This window comes from Schistosoma mansoni (assembly GCF_000237925.1).
Source record: "Schistosoma mansoni, WGS project CABG00000000 data, supercontig 0080, strain Puerto Rico, whole genome shotgun sequence".
In the NCBI taxonomy this organism is placed as follows: Eukaryota; Metazoa; Platyhelminthes; class Trematoda; order Strigeidida; family Schistosomatidae; genus Schistosoma; species Schistosoma mansoni.
Window position 1 is genome coordinate 268,070 of NW_017386030.1, and position 24,035 is coordinate 292,104.

General features: G+C 35.2%; 1 protein-coding gene across 1 annotated transcript in view; it reads right to left on the minus strand.

Moving 5' to 3' along the window:
* The window catches only part of Smp_081720 (hypothetical protein), a gene marked incomplete at both ends in the record, with an annotated part of 49,763 nt that overhangs the window by 8,185 nt on the left and 17,543 nt on the right, over window positions 1-24,035 (minus strand). Inside the window, one exon of the mRNA XM_018790492.1 lies at window positions 8,860-9,030. Within this exon, the coding sequence (XP_018646223.1) occupies window positions 8,860-9,030 (171 nt within the window). The remainder of the gene's footprint in view (window positions 1-8,859; window positions 9,031-24,035) is intronic.

Here is a 24,035-nt window from a genome sequence, read left to right on the forward strand (position 1 = left end):
AATTGACTCATGATTTCAACTATGAAAATAATGTTTTAAGTGTGTTAATAAATCTTCATTGAACCAGTCTTTCATGTTCTTGATTTACATTGTGGGAATTACAATAACTTCTAATTGTCAAATATAAGTAGTATGACCTATAGGCACAGTATAACCGACATATATATGTAAGAGAAGCGATACCTTCATTCAAATAGCCAGTTAGAAAACTATCCCAAGAACTGTGATATTTTTGCTTAAGTGTAGTTGTTTGTGTTAAGTTCAACAATGAATAATTTGGAACAAACCTCTGTAAATAATCTGATCTAATCTTCCGGAGGATAATCTTTAATACATGTATTATGATTATTATATTATTATTATTTATTAAAACAGATAAATAATGGTACAAATGGGCACCCAATACATATTCACCCCACAAGTCACTTGATTTGTATGTAAGCTGTGATACTACCCAGGTGCTCAGACCGAAGCTGGTGGTTTTCTTAGGGGGTCACTCCCCAAGCCTTCAACCTAAAGATCTGATTCACGAAGAAGTGGAGAGACGTAAAGAGATGCAGTCATATGGTAGCCGATGACCAACAATTTTTCATACGCCATTTGTTCCCTCAGGATCTTGGAGTTGATATTCAACATTGGTTTGGAATCAGGGTTTTTCAATTCTTCTAGGTGGACCCTCCGTGTCTATCAATCAGTTTTTGGTGCCAGACATTCGCTTTTCTTCCCCTCAGTTTCATAAACAACACAGGTGCCACGAGAAGGCATTCAGAAGGTCTTCTGTGGTAGTGTCTGTATACGTGTGATCATGTGAGATGATTTCGAGGGGGGGGGGTAAGCTGACATATAGTTTCTTAATAACGCTAATAATGACAGAACTGGAAAGTTCTCATTAAAATTTTACAAATGTTGGTGAATCTTCTTCTATATCTAATGTATTCTCTGGCTACTCTAGTAAAGTTCAGTCACTGATTATTATTGAATCTAATTGATGAATCATAGAAATTAACTACCAGAAGTAAAATTTCAAACCGGTTGAATTCTATCAATACTGCCAAAAAACATTGATTATTAATTATTATCATTCAATCCATATAATTCAGTTCTTGCCTCATGAAATCATTGAAACAGTAAATATATCCCTTTTAGTAGCCTATGCTCTTCCAAGAGGGGTGACAGACGTAAGTAAGTAACTAAGCAAGTAATTCATTCAGGTCAACAGATTTATAAATCATTTTGTTATATCCCGAAGAGATTAATAAATGGTAACTGTCGGAATCTATTTGTGGAGTAATACTATACGTATATTTCCTATTGTATACTTGTTAAGTAACTAACCTATTCATATTCGTGTCCCTCTTATTATAAGCTTTATTTTGATCCATAGACTATTACTGTACGATTTACCATTCCTGAGTTATGTCCAGTCTATCAATTACTATCTCCCACATTCACAATCACATTTAGCTAAATCTTGTACAAATGTTATTTTCTATTTTATGGTACGTTGTGGTCTGTCTGTTTAGTATATAAACCCAGTATGTCTGAAATATACGATTTATGTCATGGATGCTTTTATTGGTGTTCTTGACCTAACAAACAAGGTTATCAGGACCGGTAAAGACTCTAGACTGCTCGTACGGGTTAATACGTGCTTGTTCTGATCGATAATTCACTGTACTTCTATTGGCGGCATCGTCACGTTATAGATTATAAAGGCAGGAAGAAAGACCGATAAGGACTCAAGACTGCTCGTACAAGTTTTATGCGTCATTAGTCCAGTCGATAATTCCCTGTACTCTAATTGGTGGCATCTTCGAGTTATAGATTAAAAGGGCACAAGTTCACAAGATATGACGCATTTTCACAGATTCATAATATTTGACATTTTTGTGTATAAAACCCAGTTATCACAGTATGAACTTGGAATTAGATCCAGAATACTGTATATTGAACTTATCTTACATATGAGAAAAGAGTTTTGTGGAGAATGTAGTAATTTAATAGTTGAATTCATCAGTCAATTAAATCTAGATAATCATAGAAAACTTGAAAGTACTAGAAGGCCGTTTCGTTCTAGTATAGGACTTCTCAGTAGTGCACGTGAAAGCCTAAGCTCTAGACTTCTGAGCCGTCATCCAATGGTGTTAGTATCTAACTTCAACTAATCCAACAAATTGCACCATCATCAACCATTGTTTTCAGTGAATTATTATCTTACAACAGACATAGTTGAACTCCATTGGTCACTGCTTTACACTAGAACTCCAAGAAATACCTCTTGAATTCAGTCATTAATGAGCACATGAATCAATGAAAGCTAGATCACTATAGAAAATCTTGAAGCATTGGGACACTATTTCATCCTAATATGAAACTCATGAATTCAACTAATTAACTACTAAAATCTCCACACACATACCAAACCCCCTCCAAACCCCTTCTGATGTAAACTTTTATTTTTCTTATAAAAACAAAAATTTGGTTACTATGATAAATGAAATAAGAAAAAGAAAAAAACAGGTATCTAATTTCCACTTAGATAAATATTTTCTTTACTATTCTATTCTACAGTCATTTAAATGAAAACAAACATTCATATTTAAGAATAGGAATATATTAAAACAACTTTATTATAATATAGAAATGAGCTAAAGGCAGAATTGTATCTAAGATGGTGGTTAGAAGTAGTTAATAGGAAACTTTGGACCTAGTTTTTGTGCTACTTAGCACTTGTCAGCAAGGTGTATCTGAAATCTTGAGGGAACTGATGTTTCATGATGGATTCAATCCTGTGTCATCCAGCTTCACAGGCAGAGATGTTATCAGTGATCTATCAGGGGCACGACTGATCTCATATAGGACTAAAATGTATGTATAATTGATTGATCACTGGGTGATAATCAATGTCATGTATATCAGGTCTTTCTTAGTGCAGATCGAATCCTGTCGATCATGTTATAATGTGGCCACCAATCTAGGTGATTCCACATTATGTGTACTATGTTAAGATAAGATGACGGTTGGAGATAGTCAACAGGAAACGATTATATCGTTTACTGACTTGTATACATTTAGGTGGGATAAAAGTCAATGGGGATCATATGAAAACATACTATCAGTAAATGGTTTAGTTCATTATATGTCAAACATGTTCTCTATTTTTAACCTTTTTGTTTTTCATTGATACTTACGGTCGATTTAATGTACAATGTAGCAACTGGGATTGATGTATACGTTTACTGTTATATCCTAGTGAAGACATAAGTACAGGTAGCTTCCGGGACCTATTCATGGACGATTATTCTATATATGTTCTTATCGTTTAACAATTAAATGATTAGAATATGTATATCTTTATTCATCTTATTATAAGCTTCATTTTGACCTATGGATTATTATTTTATTTATTTAAACACATAAATATTGGTACGAAGGGGCACCATATATTTATGCGCTACACAAATCTCATTTGATTTATGTGAGAGCTGTGATACTGCCCAGGTGCTCAAACTGAAGCAGGTAGCCACACCCGGAGCCTTTGACCTAAAGATCTGATTCACAAGGCAGTGGAACATCGTGAGGAGATACAGTCCCATGGTAGCCGGTGACCACCGATTGGTTCATACACCATTTGTTACCTCAGGATACTGGAGCTCATGTGCACCATTGATTTGGAATCAGGGTTTTCCAACTCCCCTAGGTGGACTTTCCGTGTCCACCGATACGGTTAAAGCGCCGGTTATTCTCTTTTCGTCCTTTCAATTTCGTAAACAACAGTAATGCCACTGTGAGAAGGCAGTGAGTATGACTTCCCTGTCAGAGGCTATATAGGCGTGGCTATGTGAGAGCATTTGGAGAGGGAGAGCGGACTCTCCCCACTCTCGGCCGTACCAGGGCATTTGGGGGCATTATTATCTATCATTTATTCAAATGATGTACATAACAGAAATTCAAATTCTTAAATGTATTGACCATTACTTGAAATAAGTCTTGGTTTTGACACCTAGAAGTATTTGTTCACGGCTATTTGCACACTGCAACCAGTGTTTCAAAAACGTTGCCCTAATGTTCTTTTAGATTATTATTATACGATTTACTGTTCCTAAATTATATTCAGTTTATTGATTATTGTATCCCACGTTCACAGCCACATTTGGCTTGAACTTGTACAAATATTATTTTGTATTTTATAGTGCGATGCGGTCTGTCTGTCTGTCTGGTATATAAACCGAGCATGCTTGAAATAAATGATTCGCCTACCAGAAGCTGTAATTGTTGTTCTGGACTCAATTGGAAGGGCTAGGCGGACAAGTGACCGATAAGGACGCTAGACTGCTTATACCGGTCAAACGTCATTGATTCGGTACAGTGTTAAGATTAGACAAGTCGTATTTCGATTGGTGGATAATTCACGTGATAAATAGCCGGACATAGAAATCAATAACGAATTAGCATACACGTTCTATTTCTTTTTATAAATTCATAACATTTACCATATTCTACATTGTTTCTATTTGACTTAACAAGTGTATAAGAAGATAATGCGAACGAAGCTATCAGTTATATCTATCACCTATTCAACTAGTAGTCGAAAATACTGCGATCCAATTATTTAGGATCAAATGTATCACATATGACAGTTCAAACTGTTCTCACACTTCGTCTCAAAGATCTGGATCAATCCGTCCGAATACATCACTTTATAACTCTATATCATGTACGAACCACCATCAACGAGCAACAGAAGAACCATCTATACGATAATTTTAATCCTGTAGATTTCGGACTTTAGAATGTCGTTATTTATTGTAAAGAAGATCCCTATCCCAGACAAAGTATTTCATTTGATTGATGCTGTCCTAGACCTGGAAATGTCCTATCAAAACACTGATGGTTGAAAACTAGGTCATATTGAACATTTTAAACTATGATAGAACAGATCTAGCAGATATGAAGTAAATTATTGTAGCTATTCAACTATTTCTACCCTAATGATTTAATGATCTTTACACAAAAGCATCCTTAAACATTTAACCTATAGATTAAAATTCATTTCAATCCCAAGATATGTTACAGTGAATGAATTCACATTAAACTAGCTTACATGAATAATAAGCTTGCAGTCATTATATCAATGCCTCCCAATGCCCTGGTAAAGACGAGGGTGAAGAGAGAGTCAGCTCTCCCTCTCGAAATGCTATCACATGGCCACGTGCAAACAACCACTATCAGGGAAGTCGTACTCAATGCCTTCTAGTTGCACCGGTGTTGTTTACGAAGTTGAGAGGATGAAAAGCGAATGTTCGGTGCTTTAACCGGATTGGTGGATATGGAGAGTCCATCTCGAGGAGTCGGAAAACCCTCATTCCAAACCAGTGGTGCACATGAGCTCCAGTATCCTGAGGGAACAAATGGTGTATGAATCAATCGTCGGATCGTGTGGATAGAATTCATAGCAGGAGAATTTCATCTTGTCAATTGAGGTAATAATGATAAATAGTATTAGTATTGTCTGAATATAATACGTAACAAAACGGGCGTTATCAAGGTAATTACGATAAACGAATTAGGAATGATGGATGTGAAGATTAAGATAGAGGTAATCAAAAAAGGGAGGGTGAGAGGTTTATAATATTCAGTTAAGGTATCCGGTGATCCAGTCGTAGGCCAAGGTAAACATAGAGGTTGGATATACCTTTTTTTCTGGATACATAAGTTTGGTTTTCTGGAGTTGATCCAGATGACTTCGACTATTTAGAGTAGCCGTAATCTAGCTCCTTCAGGTAGATTTTTCAGAACTTGATATAAAACAGAGAAAGTTTTCTCTATTTTGATAAGATGTTCATTATCTACCAAGTGAGAAAGGATGGTGCTGTTAATCGATTTAGTAAATCCTTTTCCCAAACATGCTGGTACATGTACACGAATACGCAAGGATAAAGCCTTCTGAGTACGAACAATGTAACTAGCTCCACAGTAGCAGTTGAATTAATATACACACATGAAAGAGCCCATCTTCGGTAACCTATCCTTGATTAGTTGTGTGAGTACTGGTTTAGTTGAAAAAATTATATGTAGCTTATCGGTGTGAAACATCCTTTCATCAGATCTTTTCAATCGACTTGTCAGTATACCCATTTTCAAAGCTTCACACCTTTTCAATATAAATTAAATTTTCTTAAATGTCTCAGCCACAGATGATTAAAAAATACCCTGTATCTGAGACTGGACTTTAAAGGTGACATACTGGGTGATATTCTAACACATCGACTAAAAAGATCTTTTGAAAGGACGTTTCACTTCGTCAAGCTTTAGTTATAAGTCTATAATTATAATATTTTTTCGCATTTACATTTTTGTTATATTACTTATTATACTGCATATGACTGAACACTTTACTCCGTAATCACTTCTGACCTTTATTCAATGACCTTTCTAATTTGGCAAATAACATAATTTTGAAGTATCTCTGTCGTAATAGAAGATGTAAACGTTTCACAACTTTTTTAACATATAACATTGTCAAATACATTAATACGTGCCTCAATTTGGCCTTTTTAAAAGAGATCACAATCAATATGAACTTATAACTGTAGAGGCTGATGATGACGGTATTGAAGAAACAATTGTTCGTTCAAATATTGTTCATTTTTTGAATGCATTTATGAATTTATACAATAGAGTAAACAAAAAAGAAATGTATAAAATGAATTCTTTATTTGTAAGTGAAAAAAAAAAGTGGTTAGTAGTGGAATCCAGTTTGACGCACGTTTCGTCCTATTTGGGACTCGTCAACTGGATGTACCTACATCTCAGAGTTGATGTTCACACTAGGACTCGAACCTAGTACCTTTCGCTTCAAACGCCATCGCGTTATCTACTCAGCCACTGAGTCCTGATAGCCACTTACTTGTACATAGGGGTGAAGTTTAAATTCACTTAGTATTGTTTGTTTGAATTTTCCCATTGATGTTTAGAACTGCAACTGGTCAGTCTTTAATTGGCATATGTGCATACTGTGTGCACTGCATCGATATAGGCTAAATTCCCAAGCATTGTAAGCAAAGATGGATAGTGGCTAGCAGTGGAGGCAATACGCACAATATACACATATGCCAATAAGAGACTGACCAGTTGCAGTTCTAAACATCAATGGGAAGATTCAAATAAACAATACTAAGTGAATTGTTTATTTGCTTAAATTTGTAAAGGAAGCTAATAAAAGAACCGAGAAGTCTTGGGTTCCTGCTAGCGGAATTGTGAATATGCACTGCTAAGGAGTCTTATACTAGGACGTAAACGGCTATCCATTCCTTCTATGTTTTCCATGATAGTCTAACTTGAATGGATTCATAAATTTAATTATTAAATTAATAAACATTTGTTAATTTATAAATCAACATTTTAGATTGTTGGTTAAATGGGGGGTAAAAAATTTGTGTTATCTGATTGGATAATTTTATTTTGACATTGGACCAATCAGAATAAAGCATTCGCTACACCATTAAACTGGTTATAAATGTAATATCGAGTGTGTTGTTTCTTGGTCGAATGATAAGTGTGTGTAACCAAGGCCTTAAATTTATCTTCCAGTATTTCTGTATATTAGTAATTTTTATATAATACTAATGATAATGTAGTGAACGAGATCATAAGTGGTAGACAATCGAATATATTTGAACAGAGAATTATAGAGAACCATACAGTAAATAAAGATGGATGATTGCTAGCAGTGGAATCCAGGACGTGCATTTCGTCCTATTTGGGACTCGTCAGCTGGATGTAACTGCATCTCAGAGCACATGTTCACTCTGGGACTCGAACTCAGTACTTTTCGCTTCAAACGCAATCGCGTTATCCACTTAGCTACTGAGTCCTGATAGCCACTTGCTTGTGCAATGGGGTGAAGTTTAAATTCACTTAGTATTGTTTTGTTTGATTGACCAGTTGCAGTCCTAAAACATCAATGGGAAGATTCAAACGAAACAATACTAAGTGAATTCATACAGTAAATAGTTCATTTACAAAATGTCAATCAATTTTCTCGGACTTCATTGTTCCCTCATTTCTACAACAATCATTCCCTGTTGTCATTCTCTTTTCTTCGATCTTCTTAAGCTTCTATCTCCAGGCATTTCACTTTCGATTGATGATATATACTACTAATACCTGTCGATATCAGTAGCACACACCATACTGTCATTGTGAGAAATGATAACAAATATATGTGTTTCTTTATATTGATCCTAATCTATTTAATCATACCAAGAATCACTTCGATGAGAATTAGAATATGCCAGTTTTATAAAATAAATATCTGTCGAATGTTTTTTTTAAAAGGACATTTGAAGTAGGACGAAACGTGCGTTCTGGATTACACTATTAGCCACTATCAATCTTCGCTTATAATGTTTGTGAATTAAGGAGAAATCGAGACAATCCACACTGGATGCACATATGCCAATAAGAGACTAATCAATTGCACTCGTAAACATCAATAGGAAGATTCAAGTAAAACAATACCAAGCAAATGTAAACTTCACCACATTACACAAGCAAGTGGTTATAAGAACTCAGTAGCTAAGTGGATAACGTGATGACGCTTCAACTTAACGGTACTGGGTTCAAGTCTCAGAGTGAAAATCAACTCTGAGATGCAGATACATTCAGTTGACGAGTCCTAAATAGGATGAGACGCACATCCTGGATTCCACTGCTAGTCATTATCCATCTTTGCCTATAATGCTTGTGAATTAAGGCAATATCCAGGCATTATGCACAGGAGATTAATCAACCGCAGCAGTAAACATCAATAGGAAGATATCAAGTGAATTTATCATTTGAAAGAAATGAACTTACAATTAGTTTAATTATAGACCAACCATCTAATGGTCTTGTTGTAGCAAACCCATACAATAATAAAAATACAATATTACCAATGGATGAAAATGTTCCAATTCCAATTAAATATTGTAATCCTAATTCATTATAACCTTTACCAGCTAATGCAATGCAGATTATACCAAGAATCTAAAATGAAAGAAATATAGTTGAAAAGATCATTTGAAAAGTTAAAAAGAGAGAAAAAGAAGCAGTTATAAAACTGTGATGTACTTATAAGCAAAGTTGGATAGTGGTTAGCAGTGGAATCCAGTTTGACGCGCGTTTCGTCCTAATTGGGACTTGTCAGCTGGATGTACCTGCATCACAAAGTTTATGTTCACTCTGGTACTTGAACCCAGTATAGTTCACTTCAAGAGCTATCGCGTTATCCACTCGGCAACTGAGTCCTGATAGCCACTTGCTGATGTACTTACTTTACTTACTTTCTTTTCTGTTTGGCGTTTCTCAAGTGAGTTAGTTTTCTACAGAATGGGGTGGCTAACCCTATACCCAACCTTTCTACTTTATTTGGGCTTGGGACCAACAGCAATCTCAGAGGGGCTCCAGGTGGATTACAAAAGTATGATGTTTGTATTCATTTATAATAACAGTCATATACAAATCAAATTATGTATTGGATATGAAATATTTAGTTGGGTATGATACGATAATTACATCATGAGCATTTACTGGCTAACAAATAGCATTTTATGAAGTTGTATAAAATGTAATGTGTTATAAAAGAGTAACAAACGAGATTGTTGTAACTTCTGAAAGGTTTATTGTTAATTATTCTATTGTATAGTTATTAAATGTTTGAGGTGTTATATTCTTAGACACAATCAATTGAATGGAATTCATCACTCTTCATCAACTTCATTGACTACGAGAAAGCATTTGATAGAGTGAACAGGACAATAATATAGAAGCTTCTTCGACATTACGGAGTGCCTGAGAAGATAGTCAATATCATACAGAATTTCTATGATGGATTAAACTGCAAAATCGTGCATGGAGGACAGCTCACTGACTCGTCTGAAGTAAAGACTAGTGTCAGGCTAGATTGTTTTACTCTCACTCTTTCTCTTTCTTCTGGTGGTCGACTGGATTATAAAGACATCAACATCTGGAGCGAAGCACGGGATACAATGGTCAGCTAGGATGCAGCTGGACGACCTAGACTTCTCAGATTATCTGGTTCTTCTATCACACACACAACAACAAATGCAGGAGAAACCGACCAGTGTCACAGCAGCCTCAGCAGCAGTAGGTCTCCATATACATAAAGGGAAAAGCAAGATTCCCCGATACAATACGACATGCACCAATCAAATTACACTTGACGGATAAGCTCTGGAGGAAGTGAAATCCTTTACATATTTGGGCAAGATCATCGATGAACACGGTGGATCTGATGCAGATGTTAAGACGCAGATCGGCAAAGCAAGAGCAGAATATTTACAACTGAAGTGCATCTAGAACTCAAAACAATTATCTGTTAATCAATATCAAAGAGAGAATCTTCAATACGAACGTCAAGACAATCCTTTTGTACGGAGCTCAAACGTGGAGAAGTACTTCATCCATCGTCAAGAAGGTACAAGTACGTAAAATACTCAACATTCTCTGGCCGGATACTATCAACAACAGCGTTTTATGGGAGAGGACAAACCAGCTTCCAGCTGAAGAGAAAATTAGGAAAATACGTTGGAAGTGAATCGGACATACATTGAGGAAATCACTAAACTACATCACGAGGCAATCCCTAACTTGGAATGGTGAAGGGAAGCGGAAAAGAGGAAGGCCAAAGAACACATTACACCGGGAGATTGAAACAGATATGAAAAGGGTGAATGTTAACTGAAAAGAACTGAAAAGGACTGCCCAGGACAGGATTGGATGGAGAATGCTGATGTGCGACCTATGCTCCTCCACGTGGGGTAACAGGCGTAAGTAAGTAAGTATAATAGGTAACTTTATCATAATATAATACATCATGACAATTACTACGACTATTCACATAGAATATGATTTGTATATGTAAGTTTGTAATTTCGTTATCTATGAATTCAATTACAATGTAAATTGCTAACTGAAAACTATAATTAAGATTAAACAATTAATTACTGTTTTATAATTGAATTTATCAGTCAATTCAAACTAGACCATTATGAAAAACCTTGAAGCATTGTACAGCTGTTTCGTTCTAGTATGGGAATAATGAACTCTATACAAAACTCACTCCTGATAGTAATCATTGTGTGCTCATTAGTGACTGACTTTCAAGAGGTATTTCCTGGAGTTCTAGTAAGAAGTAGTGATCAGTGGAGTACAACCGTGTCTCTTGTAATATAGTAAGTCACTAAAGGCAATGGTGGACGATGCTGCAGTTTCGTGGATTAGTTAAAATTAGACATTAACACTAGTAGATATCAACTCCGTCGTCTACAGGTCAATCATTCGCATGAGAGACCGGATAAGTCCTCAGTTTGAGTCCCGCGAGTGGGATGGCGAATATGCACTATTGAGGAATCCCATACTAGGACGAAACAGTCTTCCAGATTTTTTATGATGGTCTACTTTGAATTGACTCATGAATTCAACGATTCAATTACTACAACCTCCACTCCAATACCCAAAAAGATGAACCTTCTAATTAATATTAATTTAGGTAACACAATCATTGTGCACCTATAACTATTTGCCCATTATTTTATCGATCAATCAATCAATCAATCAATAATTGACCTGAATAACTTTTGTTTCTTCATTCAAAGGCTGATCATATTTACATAAACCGTTTAACCTATTCACAAGCCAATGAACATGAAGATAATTTAAATTCAAAAATTTGCGGCAAATTAAAATAACGAAAAAAAGAAGAAGGAATTTACATCGTTTTTAAATGATTTATACACTTTTTACAACTCTGCCTGTAGCTCTTTCAGAGTTACTGAGGGTCCCAAGCTCGGGTAAATGAGAAGGGTTAGGCATGGGGTTATCGATCTCATCCCGTAGAAAAAAATATTGCTAAAAGAACGCCAACCAAATCAAACAAATTAAATTATTTAAACCCTGTTCTGGGAGTTGAAGGAAGAATTATGACGCCTCAGGATGAAATCACGAGATTTTTCGGAAGTCACGAGGTCGATGCTCCTTCTAACAACCAGAGCAATACTTTTTATAGGTACATGGAACGTCCGGACAATATAGGAGACCGAGAAAATCAATCAAATAGCAGTGGAAATGAGGAGATACAAATTGGCAGTACTCGGAGTCAGAGAAACCCATTGGACACAGGCTGGACAACAAAAGCTAGGTACGGGAGACATGCCGCTGTACTCTGGTCACGAAGAGAAAAGTGTTCCACACACTCAGGGAGTTGCTCTGATGCTGTTCAGAGAAGCATGAAATGCACTTGTAGGATGGGAATCTCATGGATCAACGATAATCAAGTCATCATTCAAAACAAAGAAAGAGGGGATCACAATCAATGTTATGCGCGCACCACTGATAACAACGACGACGATAAAGATCAGTTCTACTCGAGGCTGCAATCAACCATAACTAAGTGCTCAAGGAAGGACCTGACCTCCTGATGGGAGATCGAAATGCTAAAGTTGGAGCGGACAACATAGGATATGAAGATATACTTGGATGACATGGACTGGGAGAGAGAAATGGAAATTGGAAGTGATTTGAAAATCCATGTGCATTCTACAAATTGGTTATAGGCAGCACAATATTCCCACACAAACGCATACACAAAGCTATATGGATCTCACTGGACTACATTGCAGAGAACCAGATAGATCATATTTGAAGAAAGGAAGAACAAGAAGACAACAATTAACAACAGTCAAACCAGAACAGAAAAAGTCAAGTCACAAGCAGAGTACGCAGAAGCAAACAAGCAAGTGAAGAAGGGCATTGAAACTTACAAGCAGAAATACACAGGAGAACTAGGAACGACGGCGGACAGGGTTCGATGGAGAGTGCTGGCGGGCGGCCTATGCTTCTCCACAAGAGGTAACAGGCGTAAGTAAATAGATTTTTTTACGCTATTCTATCAACAAAATAATAAAAAAATGTTTCCTACAAAGTGTCACCCAACTGAATGAAAGTCATTTTCTCTATATTCTTTTAAGACTAGTAAATAGCCCTACATAAGACTGATTATTACCAACATGATCATTGTTGGAAAACTTTCCAAAAGATTGACGAAATTGAAACATAAGACAATGATCCAATAATTATATATGTGAATATTTTGATCCATTTTTAAGTAAAAGTTAGCATTAAAGAAGTGTTTCAAAGATCACTTGGACGGATTTAAGTAGAACATCGAGTCCATATCTTTAGGTTGAATCCTGAACCTTCATATTTTACAGCGAATAAATAATCCAGTTTTCTTTCCAACTTAAGTGTAACTCCGCCTGGAGCACTTCTGAGGCTACTACCAGTCCCAAACCCGGAGGAGGTTTGAGCATGGAGTTAGCAACCCCATCCCGCAAAAAACTAACTCGTTAAAAAAAAACACTAACCAAATACAATAATTCAAACCATTTAAACTGTCCTCTGGGATCTTGGATGCTCACTGACACTGAGGAGTCGCACAATAGGAAGAAACGGCCATCCAGTGCTTCTAGGTTTTCCATTGTGGTCTAGCTTCAATTGACTCATGATTTCAACTATGAAAAATACTGAAATCTCCACAAAACCCCTTCTGATCTCCTCTGAGAGTTAGAAGATTTCCATTTAGAAGAGTTATAACATCATATGATAAAAATTGAGTTCCTTCGAAAGTTACAAGGCTGATGCCCCCTTCATTCTAACAACTACAGAATGGAATGTTTGTATAATATATGAGAAACCAAGAGAGTCATATACTTGTTCACATTCATTACTTTCTCCAAAATAAAATCTACTTTATTTCCTTTTTCTTTCCATTTTTCTTTCGATACTCTTAATACAAACAAGTTTAGTATTATTTGGATAGAATACAATATGAAGGTAGATCAATGGGTACACCCATTTACTATTTCATTCTATATTATAAATACCCTTTTGATTTAATCTGACCAACGTTTTATATAAACAAAACAAAACAAGAGAATAAGTAAACTCATAGTGTTCGTTTTTAAATCTATTGAAATATTGAATGATTGACAGTTCATTCCATGTTTGATAAGCAACTGATATACCTCTTGAATCATTGAACAACCAAAAAAAGCGCGCGCGCAACATTTAAAATTTCAAAAAACAAAAAGAGTTTTGGTTTATTGAACAAAAAAGAAAGAAAGAAAACAATTTGAATTATGAAACATGAACAAGGTCAAGGAAGTGAATCCCAAAGTAGAGAGAATCGTATATTGTCATAGGGAGATCTAGAAAGAAGATGAATAGAAGTGTGTAAATGTTAGTCAACTACAGAAAAGGGTTTGAAGAGAATGATGATTGTAAGTTATATACAACAACAAAGAAGACAGTAGCATGGCGATCGGAAAGACTATCAGAATAGCTTATTAAAAGGGGGGATAATTGTTATGTGTGCTACTTATGTCGACATATGTAGTACGTAACACTAGTCAGCAATAGAATGTCTGCCAGCAAAAGGTTTTTGATTTACTTAAATATCACCTAAACAGTTAGTCTGAACGAGAATTTATGGAACTCTTTGTTTTATAAACCACTGTACCTCTGTACAACGGATAAGTTATCATGACTGACCAGTTTAACTAAATATATATGTATAACAGTCATCTGTGTTTCTAACGAAAAGTACATAGGTCGTTTATTAGCGTTTCCACAAATGGCCTTAGAAGATATGCATGTCACTTGATTTGTATGTGGGCTAGTGACCGGGTACCCAAACCGAAGCATGTAGTTTTCTTAGGGGGTCACTCCCCAATCTTTTGACTTACAGGTCTGATCCATAAAGCAATGGAGTAACATAAAGAGATGCACTCCTATATGTCTCATTCATACACCATTTGTTTTTCAGGATCCTGAAGACGATGTCTACCGGTGGTTGGGAATGATGGTTTTCTAATACCTCTAGATGGATCCTCCATATCCACCAACCTTGTTAGAGAATCGGACATTCGCTTTTCGTCTTCTCAATTTCGTAAACAATAGTAATACCGCGAGAAGTCAGTGAGTAAGACTTCTGTGGCAATGGCTGTATGCTCGTGGCTATATGAAAGCATTTCGAGAGTGAAAGCTGACTCTCGCCACCCTCGGCCGTACCACGGTATTTCAGAGCATTAGCGTTTAATTTACACAGAGAATTATCCAAGTAAAGTTTTAACTGAATAATTTCACTACGTCTATATACATTTACAGTATATATAAACCTTTAAGATTGTTACCTATGTTTAAATGCCAGATGAAAGTCGATTCGCTTGAACCCTTTGTGAGATCGATCTGATCGCCTAATAATCTGTTTTATGTAAACTAGGATATAAGTTATATAAAATAAATGAAATCAACTGATAAATATGATCACTTAGACATTTTCTATTACCATGACTAATACTTGACAGGTTGATTGAAGGTCTAAATATATAAAACTATATAAGATATTGTAAGCAAACATGGATAGTAGCTAGCAGTGGAATCCAGTCTGAAGCGCGTTTCGTCCTATTTGGGACTCGTCAGGTGGATGTATCTGCATCTCAGAGTTGATGTTCACTCTGAATTCCACTACTAGCCACTATCCATCTTACAGCTTACAATGCTTGTGAATTAAGGCTATATCAAGGCAATACGCACAGTATGCCCATATACCCAATAAGAGACTGATTAATTGCAGTCCTACACATCAATGGGAAGATTCAAACAAACAATACTAAGTGAATTTATACAAGATATTTATGAATGTTCTACAATGATCTATTAAGATTTTAAAACTTATTTATTATACCTTTACTAATTAAATGTACCTTACGTATTATTATGCGACCGAAAAACATCATTATTCAGACCATTTCCATAAGGGGGAGTCATCATATTTCATAACCAATAATAGTTATGTATAAAGGGCAATGATTTATTATTAACAAAAGTTAAATACCAGAGATCACGATTTCTCACTAGTACTCTAGGAAACACCTCTTTCCATGGTGGTCTAGTTTCAATTGACTCATAAATTCAACTAGTAACTCACTATAAATCTCTACAAAACCCTCTTCTGATAAAACTCGATTGGGTTTTGTTAGATCGCAAAGAGAATTATAAATGGTAAGTTTTGAGGACTGTTTATGGATCAATATGATATGTATATTTCCTTTTTTATAATTGGTAACTTAACTATTCCTATTCATGTCCCCCTTATCATGAGCTTTATTTTGACCTATGAACTATTATTACACAATTAGCAATTCTTGAGTTATCCCAAGTCTATTGATTACTGCCTCCCACATTCATAGCCACTTTGGGCTGAGTCTTGTACAAATGTTATCTTGTATTTTATGATACGATATGGTCTGTTTGGTTCATGTATAAACCCAGTATGTTTAAAATAAATTATTCATATTATAGAATCTGTTATTGGTGTTCTGGACTTAACTGTCTGGGCTAGGTAGAAAGCAGGACCGACAAGTGCTCTAGACTGTTCGCACAGGTTTTGTATGTCATTTGTCCGATCAATAAATCGCTGCTCTCTAACTGGCGGTATTATCACGTCATATATTAACTAAGCATGCAGGCCACAAGGTATAACAATTGCCGATACAATTTATAACAGGTTTACATTATCCAGACTCACAATCCTTGTTGAGTCGGCTTCCGGAGAACTCTAACAGAGCCTCCAGAGGCTCATAAAGAGCCCCAACCAATCAGCGATTAATTAGAAGTTGTGTGAAGTTATGTTACTAAAATAACGAGATCCTGATTGGCTGATTAACACACTGCTACTATGTTTAGCGGTATTCTAGAACTTTCGGTAAAACTCAAGGTCTCTTAAATTACTATAAAATCCCTGTATTTTCTGTACATAAAGGAACCCTGTAGTAAAGTGCTTCCCTCACACTTTTTGCCTTTTCTCTGGTCTTCAAGTGGGTGTATAGTTCTAGCTCGGGGGTACGGGACTAGCTTAGGGAAGCGAATATAGCGTTCACAATCGGCCAGATATAACAATCCTAATGTCAATTATCAATATACGATGTAGGAACATACAATTATAGCTTCCTTACAATCATTATGTACATGATTAGATAAATAAGAATCAAAGTGAACTCTTAAATTAACAATCTATCTCATTTCTTAGAACGGAACTTTTCTATCTTGATAATAAAGTTTTGAGTGGACATACATGATTAGATAAAATGTTCATTTTCAGTCGAATTTCTAATTCTTTGTTTCTTGAAGGAACTTGTATATTCATAAAGTAAAAATTCAAAAACTAAAAGTACTGACATATAAGAACTTTCGTCTAAATTAAGGAGAATAGTTTCACAGTATTTGGGTGCCGAGTTGATGTATGACATTAAATAGGAAGAATATATATTTGTAAAATCTCAGCGAATAAATTTGAAGTAAATCCAACGTTTCGTCTGGCAATGTGCTCCAAGCTTTTTCAAGGACCAGATTGCCAGACGAAACGTTGGATTTACTTCAAATTCATTCACTGAAATTCTACAGATATATGATTCCTATTTAAAAATAATGACAGTTTCAACTAATCTTGAAATACCGCATTTTTTAAAATCCTCCCCCTCCCCCCCCTCAAAAAAAAACAATAGATTATAAACTAACCAGTTCCATCCAATATAAAATAATTTGTGGATGACTTGTTTTAATAGACATTATTCTTTTAAGAGTTTTTCTTTCTTCTAGTACTTCAGCAAATGTCAACTTCTTCTAACTTCAACGAATTGTTGTATGAATAGATTGTTATTGACTTGAATCTTCGTTTGTTTTGTTTTTTTCTTTGATCTACTGAATACAATCCATATTTCTATATGAATTTGTATAGTAATAATAAGATTTAATATCCTTGTATGAATGTGAATTGTTAAGCGCCAAAATAGTTTTTCATTTCTATAAAAATCTGCCTCTCATTTAGTTAGTTGCCATGTACAAATACTATCATTCTATTTGATTTTGATTGGTCAATAAAATTAACCAATCAAAATTCTAACCAATCAACATCAAGTATGAGCTTCAAGGTCAATGGTTCATATCTATTTACAGATTGGTTGTGTTTATTTATAATCCTAACTAAAATATAAAAAAACTTTTACAAGGAGAAACAAAAACCGCACAAATTATTGATATGGAACGTTTTTTTTTTCTTATTTTTGTGTGTGTGGAGACAGAATAAGAATGTTTATTTTTAATTTTTGTTTCTGAGGGGGAGGGGGTAGAAATGAACTTGATATTAACCAATTTTCATTATATTCTTAATATGTTAAATCTAATTTGTAAGTAAATAAGATTGTTTGTTTTTCCCACCTAAAATGAAGTCAATCGTTTATATTAACGATTTTATTGAATGGATAAGTTATTCAAAACAAAAAAATAGTGACATTAGAATTAGCAAGTATGTTATGGTCAAAATGAATCGGTTAGGGGCTCTGGCTCGAGACTGGTAGGTCCTGGTTTCGATTCTCGTGAGTGCGGGATCGTAAATTCACACTGCTGAGGAGTCCCATAATAGGACGAAACGGCCTCAAAGCAGTGCTTCTAGATTTCCATGGTGGTCTAGCTTCAATTGACCCATGATTTCAGCTATGAAATTAGAATTAGCAAGTATGTTCTGATCAAAATGAATCGAGAGTGACTAATTCTACCAAGTCTGTTGTAGAGATATCAACTCACTGAAGACAATTGGTGAACGGTTGCTCAAACTTCGTGGATTGATTGAAGTTAGGCATTAACATCGTTGGATGCCGGCCAGCTCAGTGGTTTATCGGTTAAGCGCTCGTGCGCGAGACTGGTAGGTCCTGGGTTCGAATCTCGCGAGTGCGGGATCGTGGATGCGCACTGCTGAGGAGTCTCACAATGGAACAAAACGGCCGTCCAGTGATTCCAGGTTTTCCATGGTGGTCTAGCTTCAATTGACTCATGATTTAAACTACAAAAAAATTGATTGGGAAAATAATATTTTCTCAATTATAAAAGAAATACGTCAAAATCAAAGTTAGAAAAGAACAACTTCTACCTGAAGTTTATGCTGAATATGTCGTTCAGAAGGATGATGAAAGCTCCATGACCAAACCATCCAGTTCAGAGAACAAAACTCTATCAAAATCATCCACCTAAGCTACAAATCTTCTCCATCATCTCAAGAACAAAGATATTATAATATTAACAAGTTATTTAGTATTTTTATATTAGATAATGGAAGGTAATCTACAAGAAATTCTGCTTGATTAAGGTTTCATAATGTTTGACACTCGTCATTAGTAAGCTGTATCTTCAAATTTTGAAGGACTGGTACTCCTTGTGTGATTTTTATCTATGAAACGCTATTCGAACATTAATTAAGTTCTTATGGGACTAAGATATTAACGATTCATTAACCATTATATAATGATCAATGCCACGATGGTTCAGTCTTTAGTTCTGATCAAATTCTGTGAAGAACATAAGATATACTAAAATAAAATGTAATCATTAGTATTCTCGGTTCACTACATTTTAAGGTGAAAACCTTGATATTCATGTTTAATCTATTGAATATACTATTGTAGGTGACTTTGAAAAACTTAATAAATTTTTGTTTTACATTTGTGTAAGGATTAAGGATCATATGGTTGTATTTGTAAATCCAAGGAAACTGGTATCCACGCGAAGATTTAAACTTCTTATATTTAACTAAATTATCGGGTACTGTTAAAACTAAGTTGCGTTAGTCAATCAATCAAACTTAATGATATAACTCATGAATCAGATACATACTTACTTACGCCTCTTATTCCCAATGGAACATAGGCCACCGACCAGCATTCTCCAATCCACTCTGTCCTGGGCCTTCTTTTCTAGTTCTATCCAATTTTTCTTCATTCTTATGTCTTGTTTTTCCTTTTGTTTATATTGAGACCTACTGCTTTTGAGGCTGCTGCTACACTGATCGTCTTCTCCTGAATTTGTTGTTGCGTGTGTGATAGAGGAACCAGATCATCTGCAAAGTCTAAATCGTCCAGCTACATCCTAACTGTCTACTGTATCCCGTGCTTCCCTCCAGATGTTGACATCTTCATGATCTAGTCGATCACCAGAAGAAAGAGAAAGGGTGAGAGTAAGTAACATTGTCTAACACCGGTCTCTACCTCGAATGAGTTGGTGAGTTGTCTTGTATGACATGAATTAGATAAGTGAACATCATTGTTAACCATATACATTGTTGGGAGTTGATTAGAGTTTTGTAAGATTTTGAGTTCATTAGCTTAATAATCAGAATTCAGTTTCATCGAAAGTAAAGAAAATGTTCCATTACATTGATAACTGTATGATAACTGACGAATTAACATAAAGACGTTTTATAGAATTAATGCATTTAGGGAAACAGTATAGTCCGCAATGTATATTTCGACTTATTATGGGTTCATCATCTGAATTCACCACCATTTATAATTGAATAGGTTATCAGTTCTGATCCATATCTCCAAAAGAATAAATGATACCTGTTTAAAACTAGCTTGAAGACATTACCATATATTCATCACTGATAATGATTAAAACAAAAACATAAAATTCCCATATAAAGTTGTTTATTAATCTTGTTCAAAATGGTCATTTAACCAGTTCGCTATTGATTATTATTACTATTTCAATGCAATTAACCTAGATGTATTATTAGTTACGATAATCATGAACAAAGGAATCTTAAGAGCTTTAAAGGGTGTGTAGGCTGTTATCACTTCTTGGTTATCTACATGTTGGAAGAATAGTTATCTTTATGGTATGTGAAAAGGGAACTGGAACATTAGTAGATCCAACGATCAGAGAGCATTACTGAAAACTCTAAGGTATAACTGCTTGAAGACACTTAAGCACACACTTTTTACCAGTAGTTCTTGATGTCTTAGCTACATACCTTAAAAGTCGTACTATCAAGATGGCAGTCCATGGAGAAAGTTGAGATGTGCTATTTTTGGGGCTAACATTTGATAAATCCATTAGGAAGTTTGTAGATGTTAGTTGTCTCAAGAAAACGTTACCTCCTTTATATCTTTTGTACGGTCAGTAGTATGACTCCAGCGTCTTGCTTTAAGTTGCGGCGTTCAATCTAACTGAACTGAATGGTATTTTAGGACCTAAAAAATTTCCAACCAATATACCCCAATTGGGTCATTAATATGTCCAAGCTTGACTACCATATCAAAGTAGTAATTACGTTTCGGTAATAAAGAGGACGTAGGACATGATGCAATAATCCAATGTACCAAAAGTATTTTCAGGACATAATATAAGACGATTGAAACAGGTGATAAAAGTGTTCGATCTGTGAAGTCCCTAATGCTTTATGCTTTTACTGTCTAAGCAGGATGTGAACTAATCGCAGACTGTGACATATTTATATGCTACTACTACTTTATGGATACTTATCATCCAATATATTAGAATATTTTGAAAATGGAATTCGAGATCATATTCAATCTATTGACTAAAGTAATTAAGAAACTTAACTACGCTTATTCTCAATAGTGGGTAGGTCAATCAATCTGAAAATGTTCCTAATGTTTCCTGTTATATCCAGATGAGAATTATGAATGGTAACTGATGGGACTTATTTATGATGCAATACTACACATATATTTATATTGTGTAATTGTTAAGTAACTAAACTATTCATAATGATGTTCCTCTTATCATAAGCTTTATTCCGACCTATAGACTATTATCATACGACTTGCCGTTCTTGAGTTATGCCCAGTCTATCAATTACTATCTCCTTTATTCACAGTCACTTTTAGCTGGATCTTGTACAAATGTGTTTTTTTCTATCTTACGGTACGATATGGTCTGTTTGTTTTGTATATAGACCAAGTGTATTTGAAATACATGATTTGTATCGTGGAGGCTTATGTTGGTGTTCAGATCTTAACAGGTAGGGCTTGGCAGGAAGCAAGGACCGAAAAAGGATTCTACACTGCTCGTATGGGTTTACGTATCATTGATCCAATCGATAATTCAATGTTCTCTAATTGGGAGTGACATTACCTTCTATATTGAAAAGGGCATAAAGCCACAAGTTATAACACTTTCCATTCATTTAACGTCATGTATGAACTACATTAAGTTGAACACTGAATCACAACTGACAAACTCAGAACTCTTTTTAAAGAAGGATATCAAAACTCTTGATTACAACATATTCACAGTTATAGATATTATGGATCCATATGGATCCATATACTATGCAGATCAGTACGTTAACAAACAACCCATTTTCGGATGTTTTATGTATATCCTGATTAATGTATTGTCAATCTTTATACTGTAGTGAACGAGAATACAAGTGGAAACAATCGAATGTATTCCAATACAAAGTTAAAGAATCTCTGTAAAAAATCTGAGAACCATATAGTAAATGTTTCATTTGGAACATGTCAATCAATCATCACAGAATTCATTGTTCCTTCTGTTGAGTCGGCTTCCGGAGAACTCTAACAGAGCCTCCAGAGGCTCATAAAGAGCCCCAACCAATCAGCGATTAATTAGAAGTTGTGTGAAGTTATGTTACTAAAATAACGAGATCCTGATTGGCTGATTAACACACTGCTACTATGTTTAGCAGTATTCTAGAACTTTCGGTAAAACTCAAGGTCTCTTAAATTACTATAAAATCCCTGTATTTTCTGTACATAAAGGAACCCTGTAGTAAAGTGCTTACCTCACAATTTGTGCCTTTTCTCTGGTCTTCAAGTGGGTGTATAGTTCTAGCTCGGGGGTACGGAACTAGCTTAGGGAAGCGAATATAGCGTTCACAATCGGCCAGACGTAACACCTTCACCTCCACAACAGTCATTCTCTGTTCTCGTTCTCTTTTCTTCGAACTTCTTAACCTTCTACCTCCAAGCATTTCACTTTCGATTGATGATACATACTACTTATATCTGTAGACATCAGTAACATGCATCACAATACAACCTTTTATTGTAAAGGATTTATTCACTTCTATCCTTAACTGATTAGAACGTAATTAATTGATTAAGAAGTGAGAATTTTAAACAAATCAGTCAAATTGTATAATATTTAGTTTATTGTTCAAATTTATAATTCAGGCTTTCAAAACAATAACATTCAAGCAAAGATGGATAGTGGTTAGCAGTGGAATACAATTTGACGCGCGTTTCATCCTATTCGGGACTCGTCAACTGGATGCATCTGCATCTGAGTTGATGTTCACTCCGGGACTCGAACCCAGTACCCTCACTTCAAACGCCATCGCATTATCCATTCAGCTACTGAGTCCTGATAGCCACTTGCTTGTGCAATGGGGTGAAGTTTGAATTCACTTAGTATTGTTTGTTTGAATCTACCCATTGATGTTTAGGACTGCAACTGGTCAGTCTGAAGTATTAATGGGAAGATTCAAACAAGCAATACTAAGTGAATTACATTCAACTTTTAGTTTGCTTGTGTTCTGATCCAAATCATTCCATCAATTCGCTTAAAGAGTACCCACTATTGCATATTCGAAGCAATTAGAAAAGGATTAGTGAAAAACGGCATGATAGAACTTAGTGAAGTACTACTACTATGAACAACACAAATTCTATTAATTTAATTGTAATGAAACGAATGAAGAAAGGTATATACATAAAAAAAAAACATAAACACACTAAATTCATTTGGCATTGTTGGTTAAACCTTCCACTGATAAGTCTCGCATTGGCATATGTGAATCCTGAGTTTGAAGCAAATGGTACTGGGTTCGATTCCGGGAGTAGATATCAACTTTGGGATGCATCCAACTGACGAATCCCAAATAGGACAAAATGCGTGTCCTGGATTTTATTGCTAGACGCCAAACATCTTTGCTTATAATAAACACACTAATTTTCTTAAATGGTTTAATTTTCAGGAAATTTTAATTACTGAACATGTTAGTATCATCCTTTTATAAACACTATCTACACAATATAATTTAAGTATATATTTACTTAGTATTGTTTGTTTGAATCTTCCCCATTGATGTG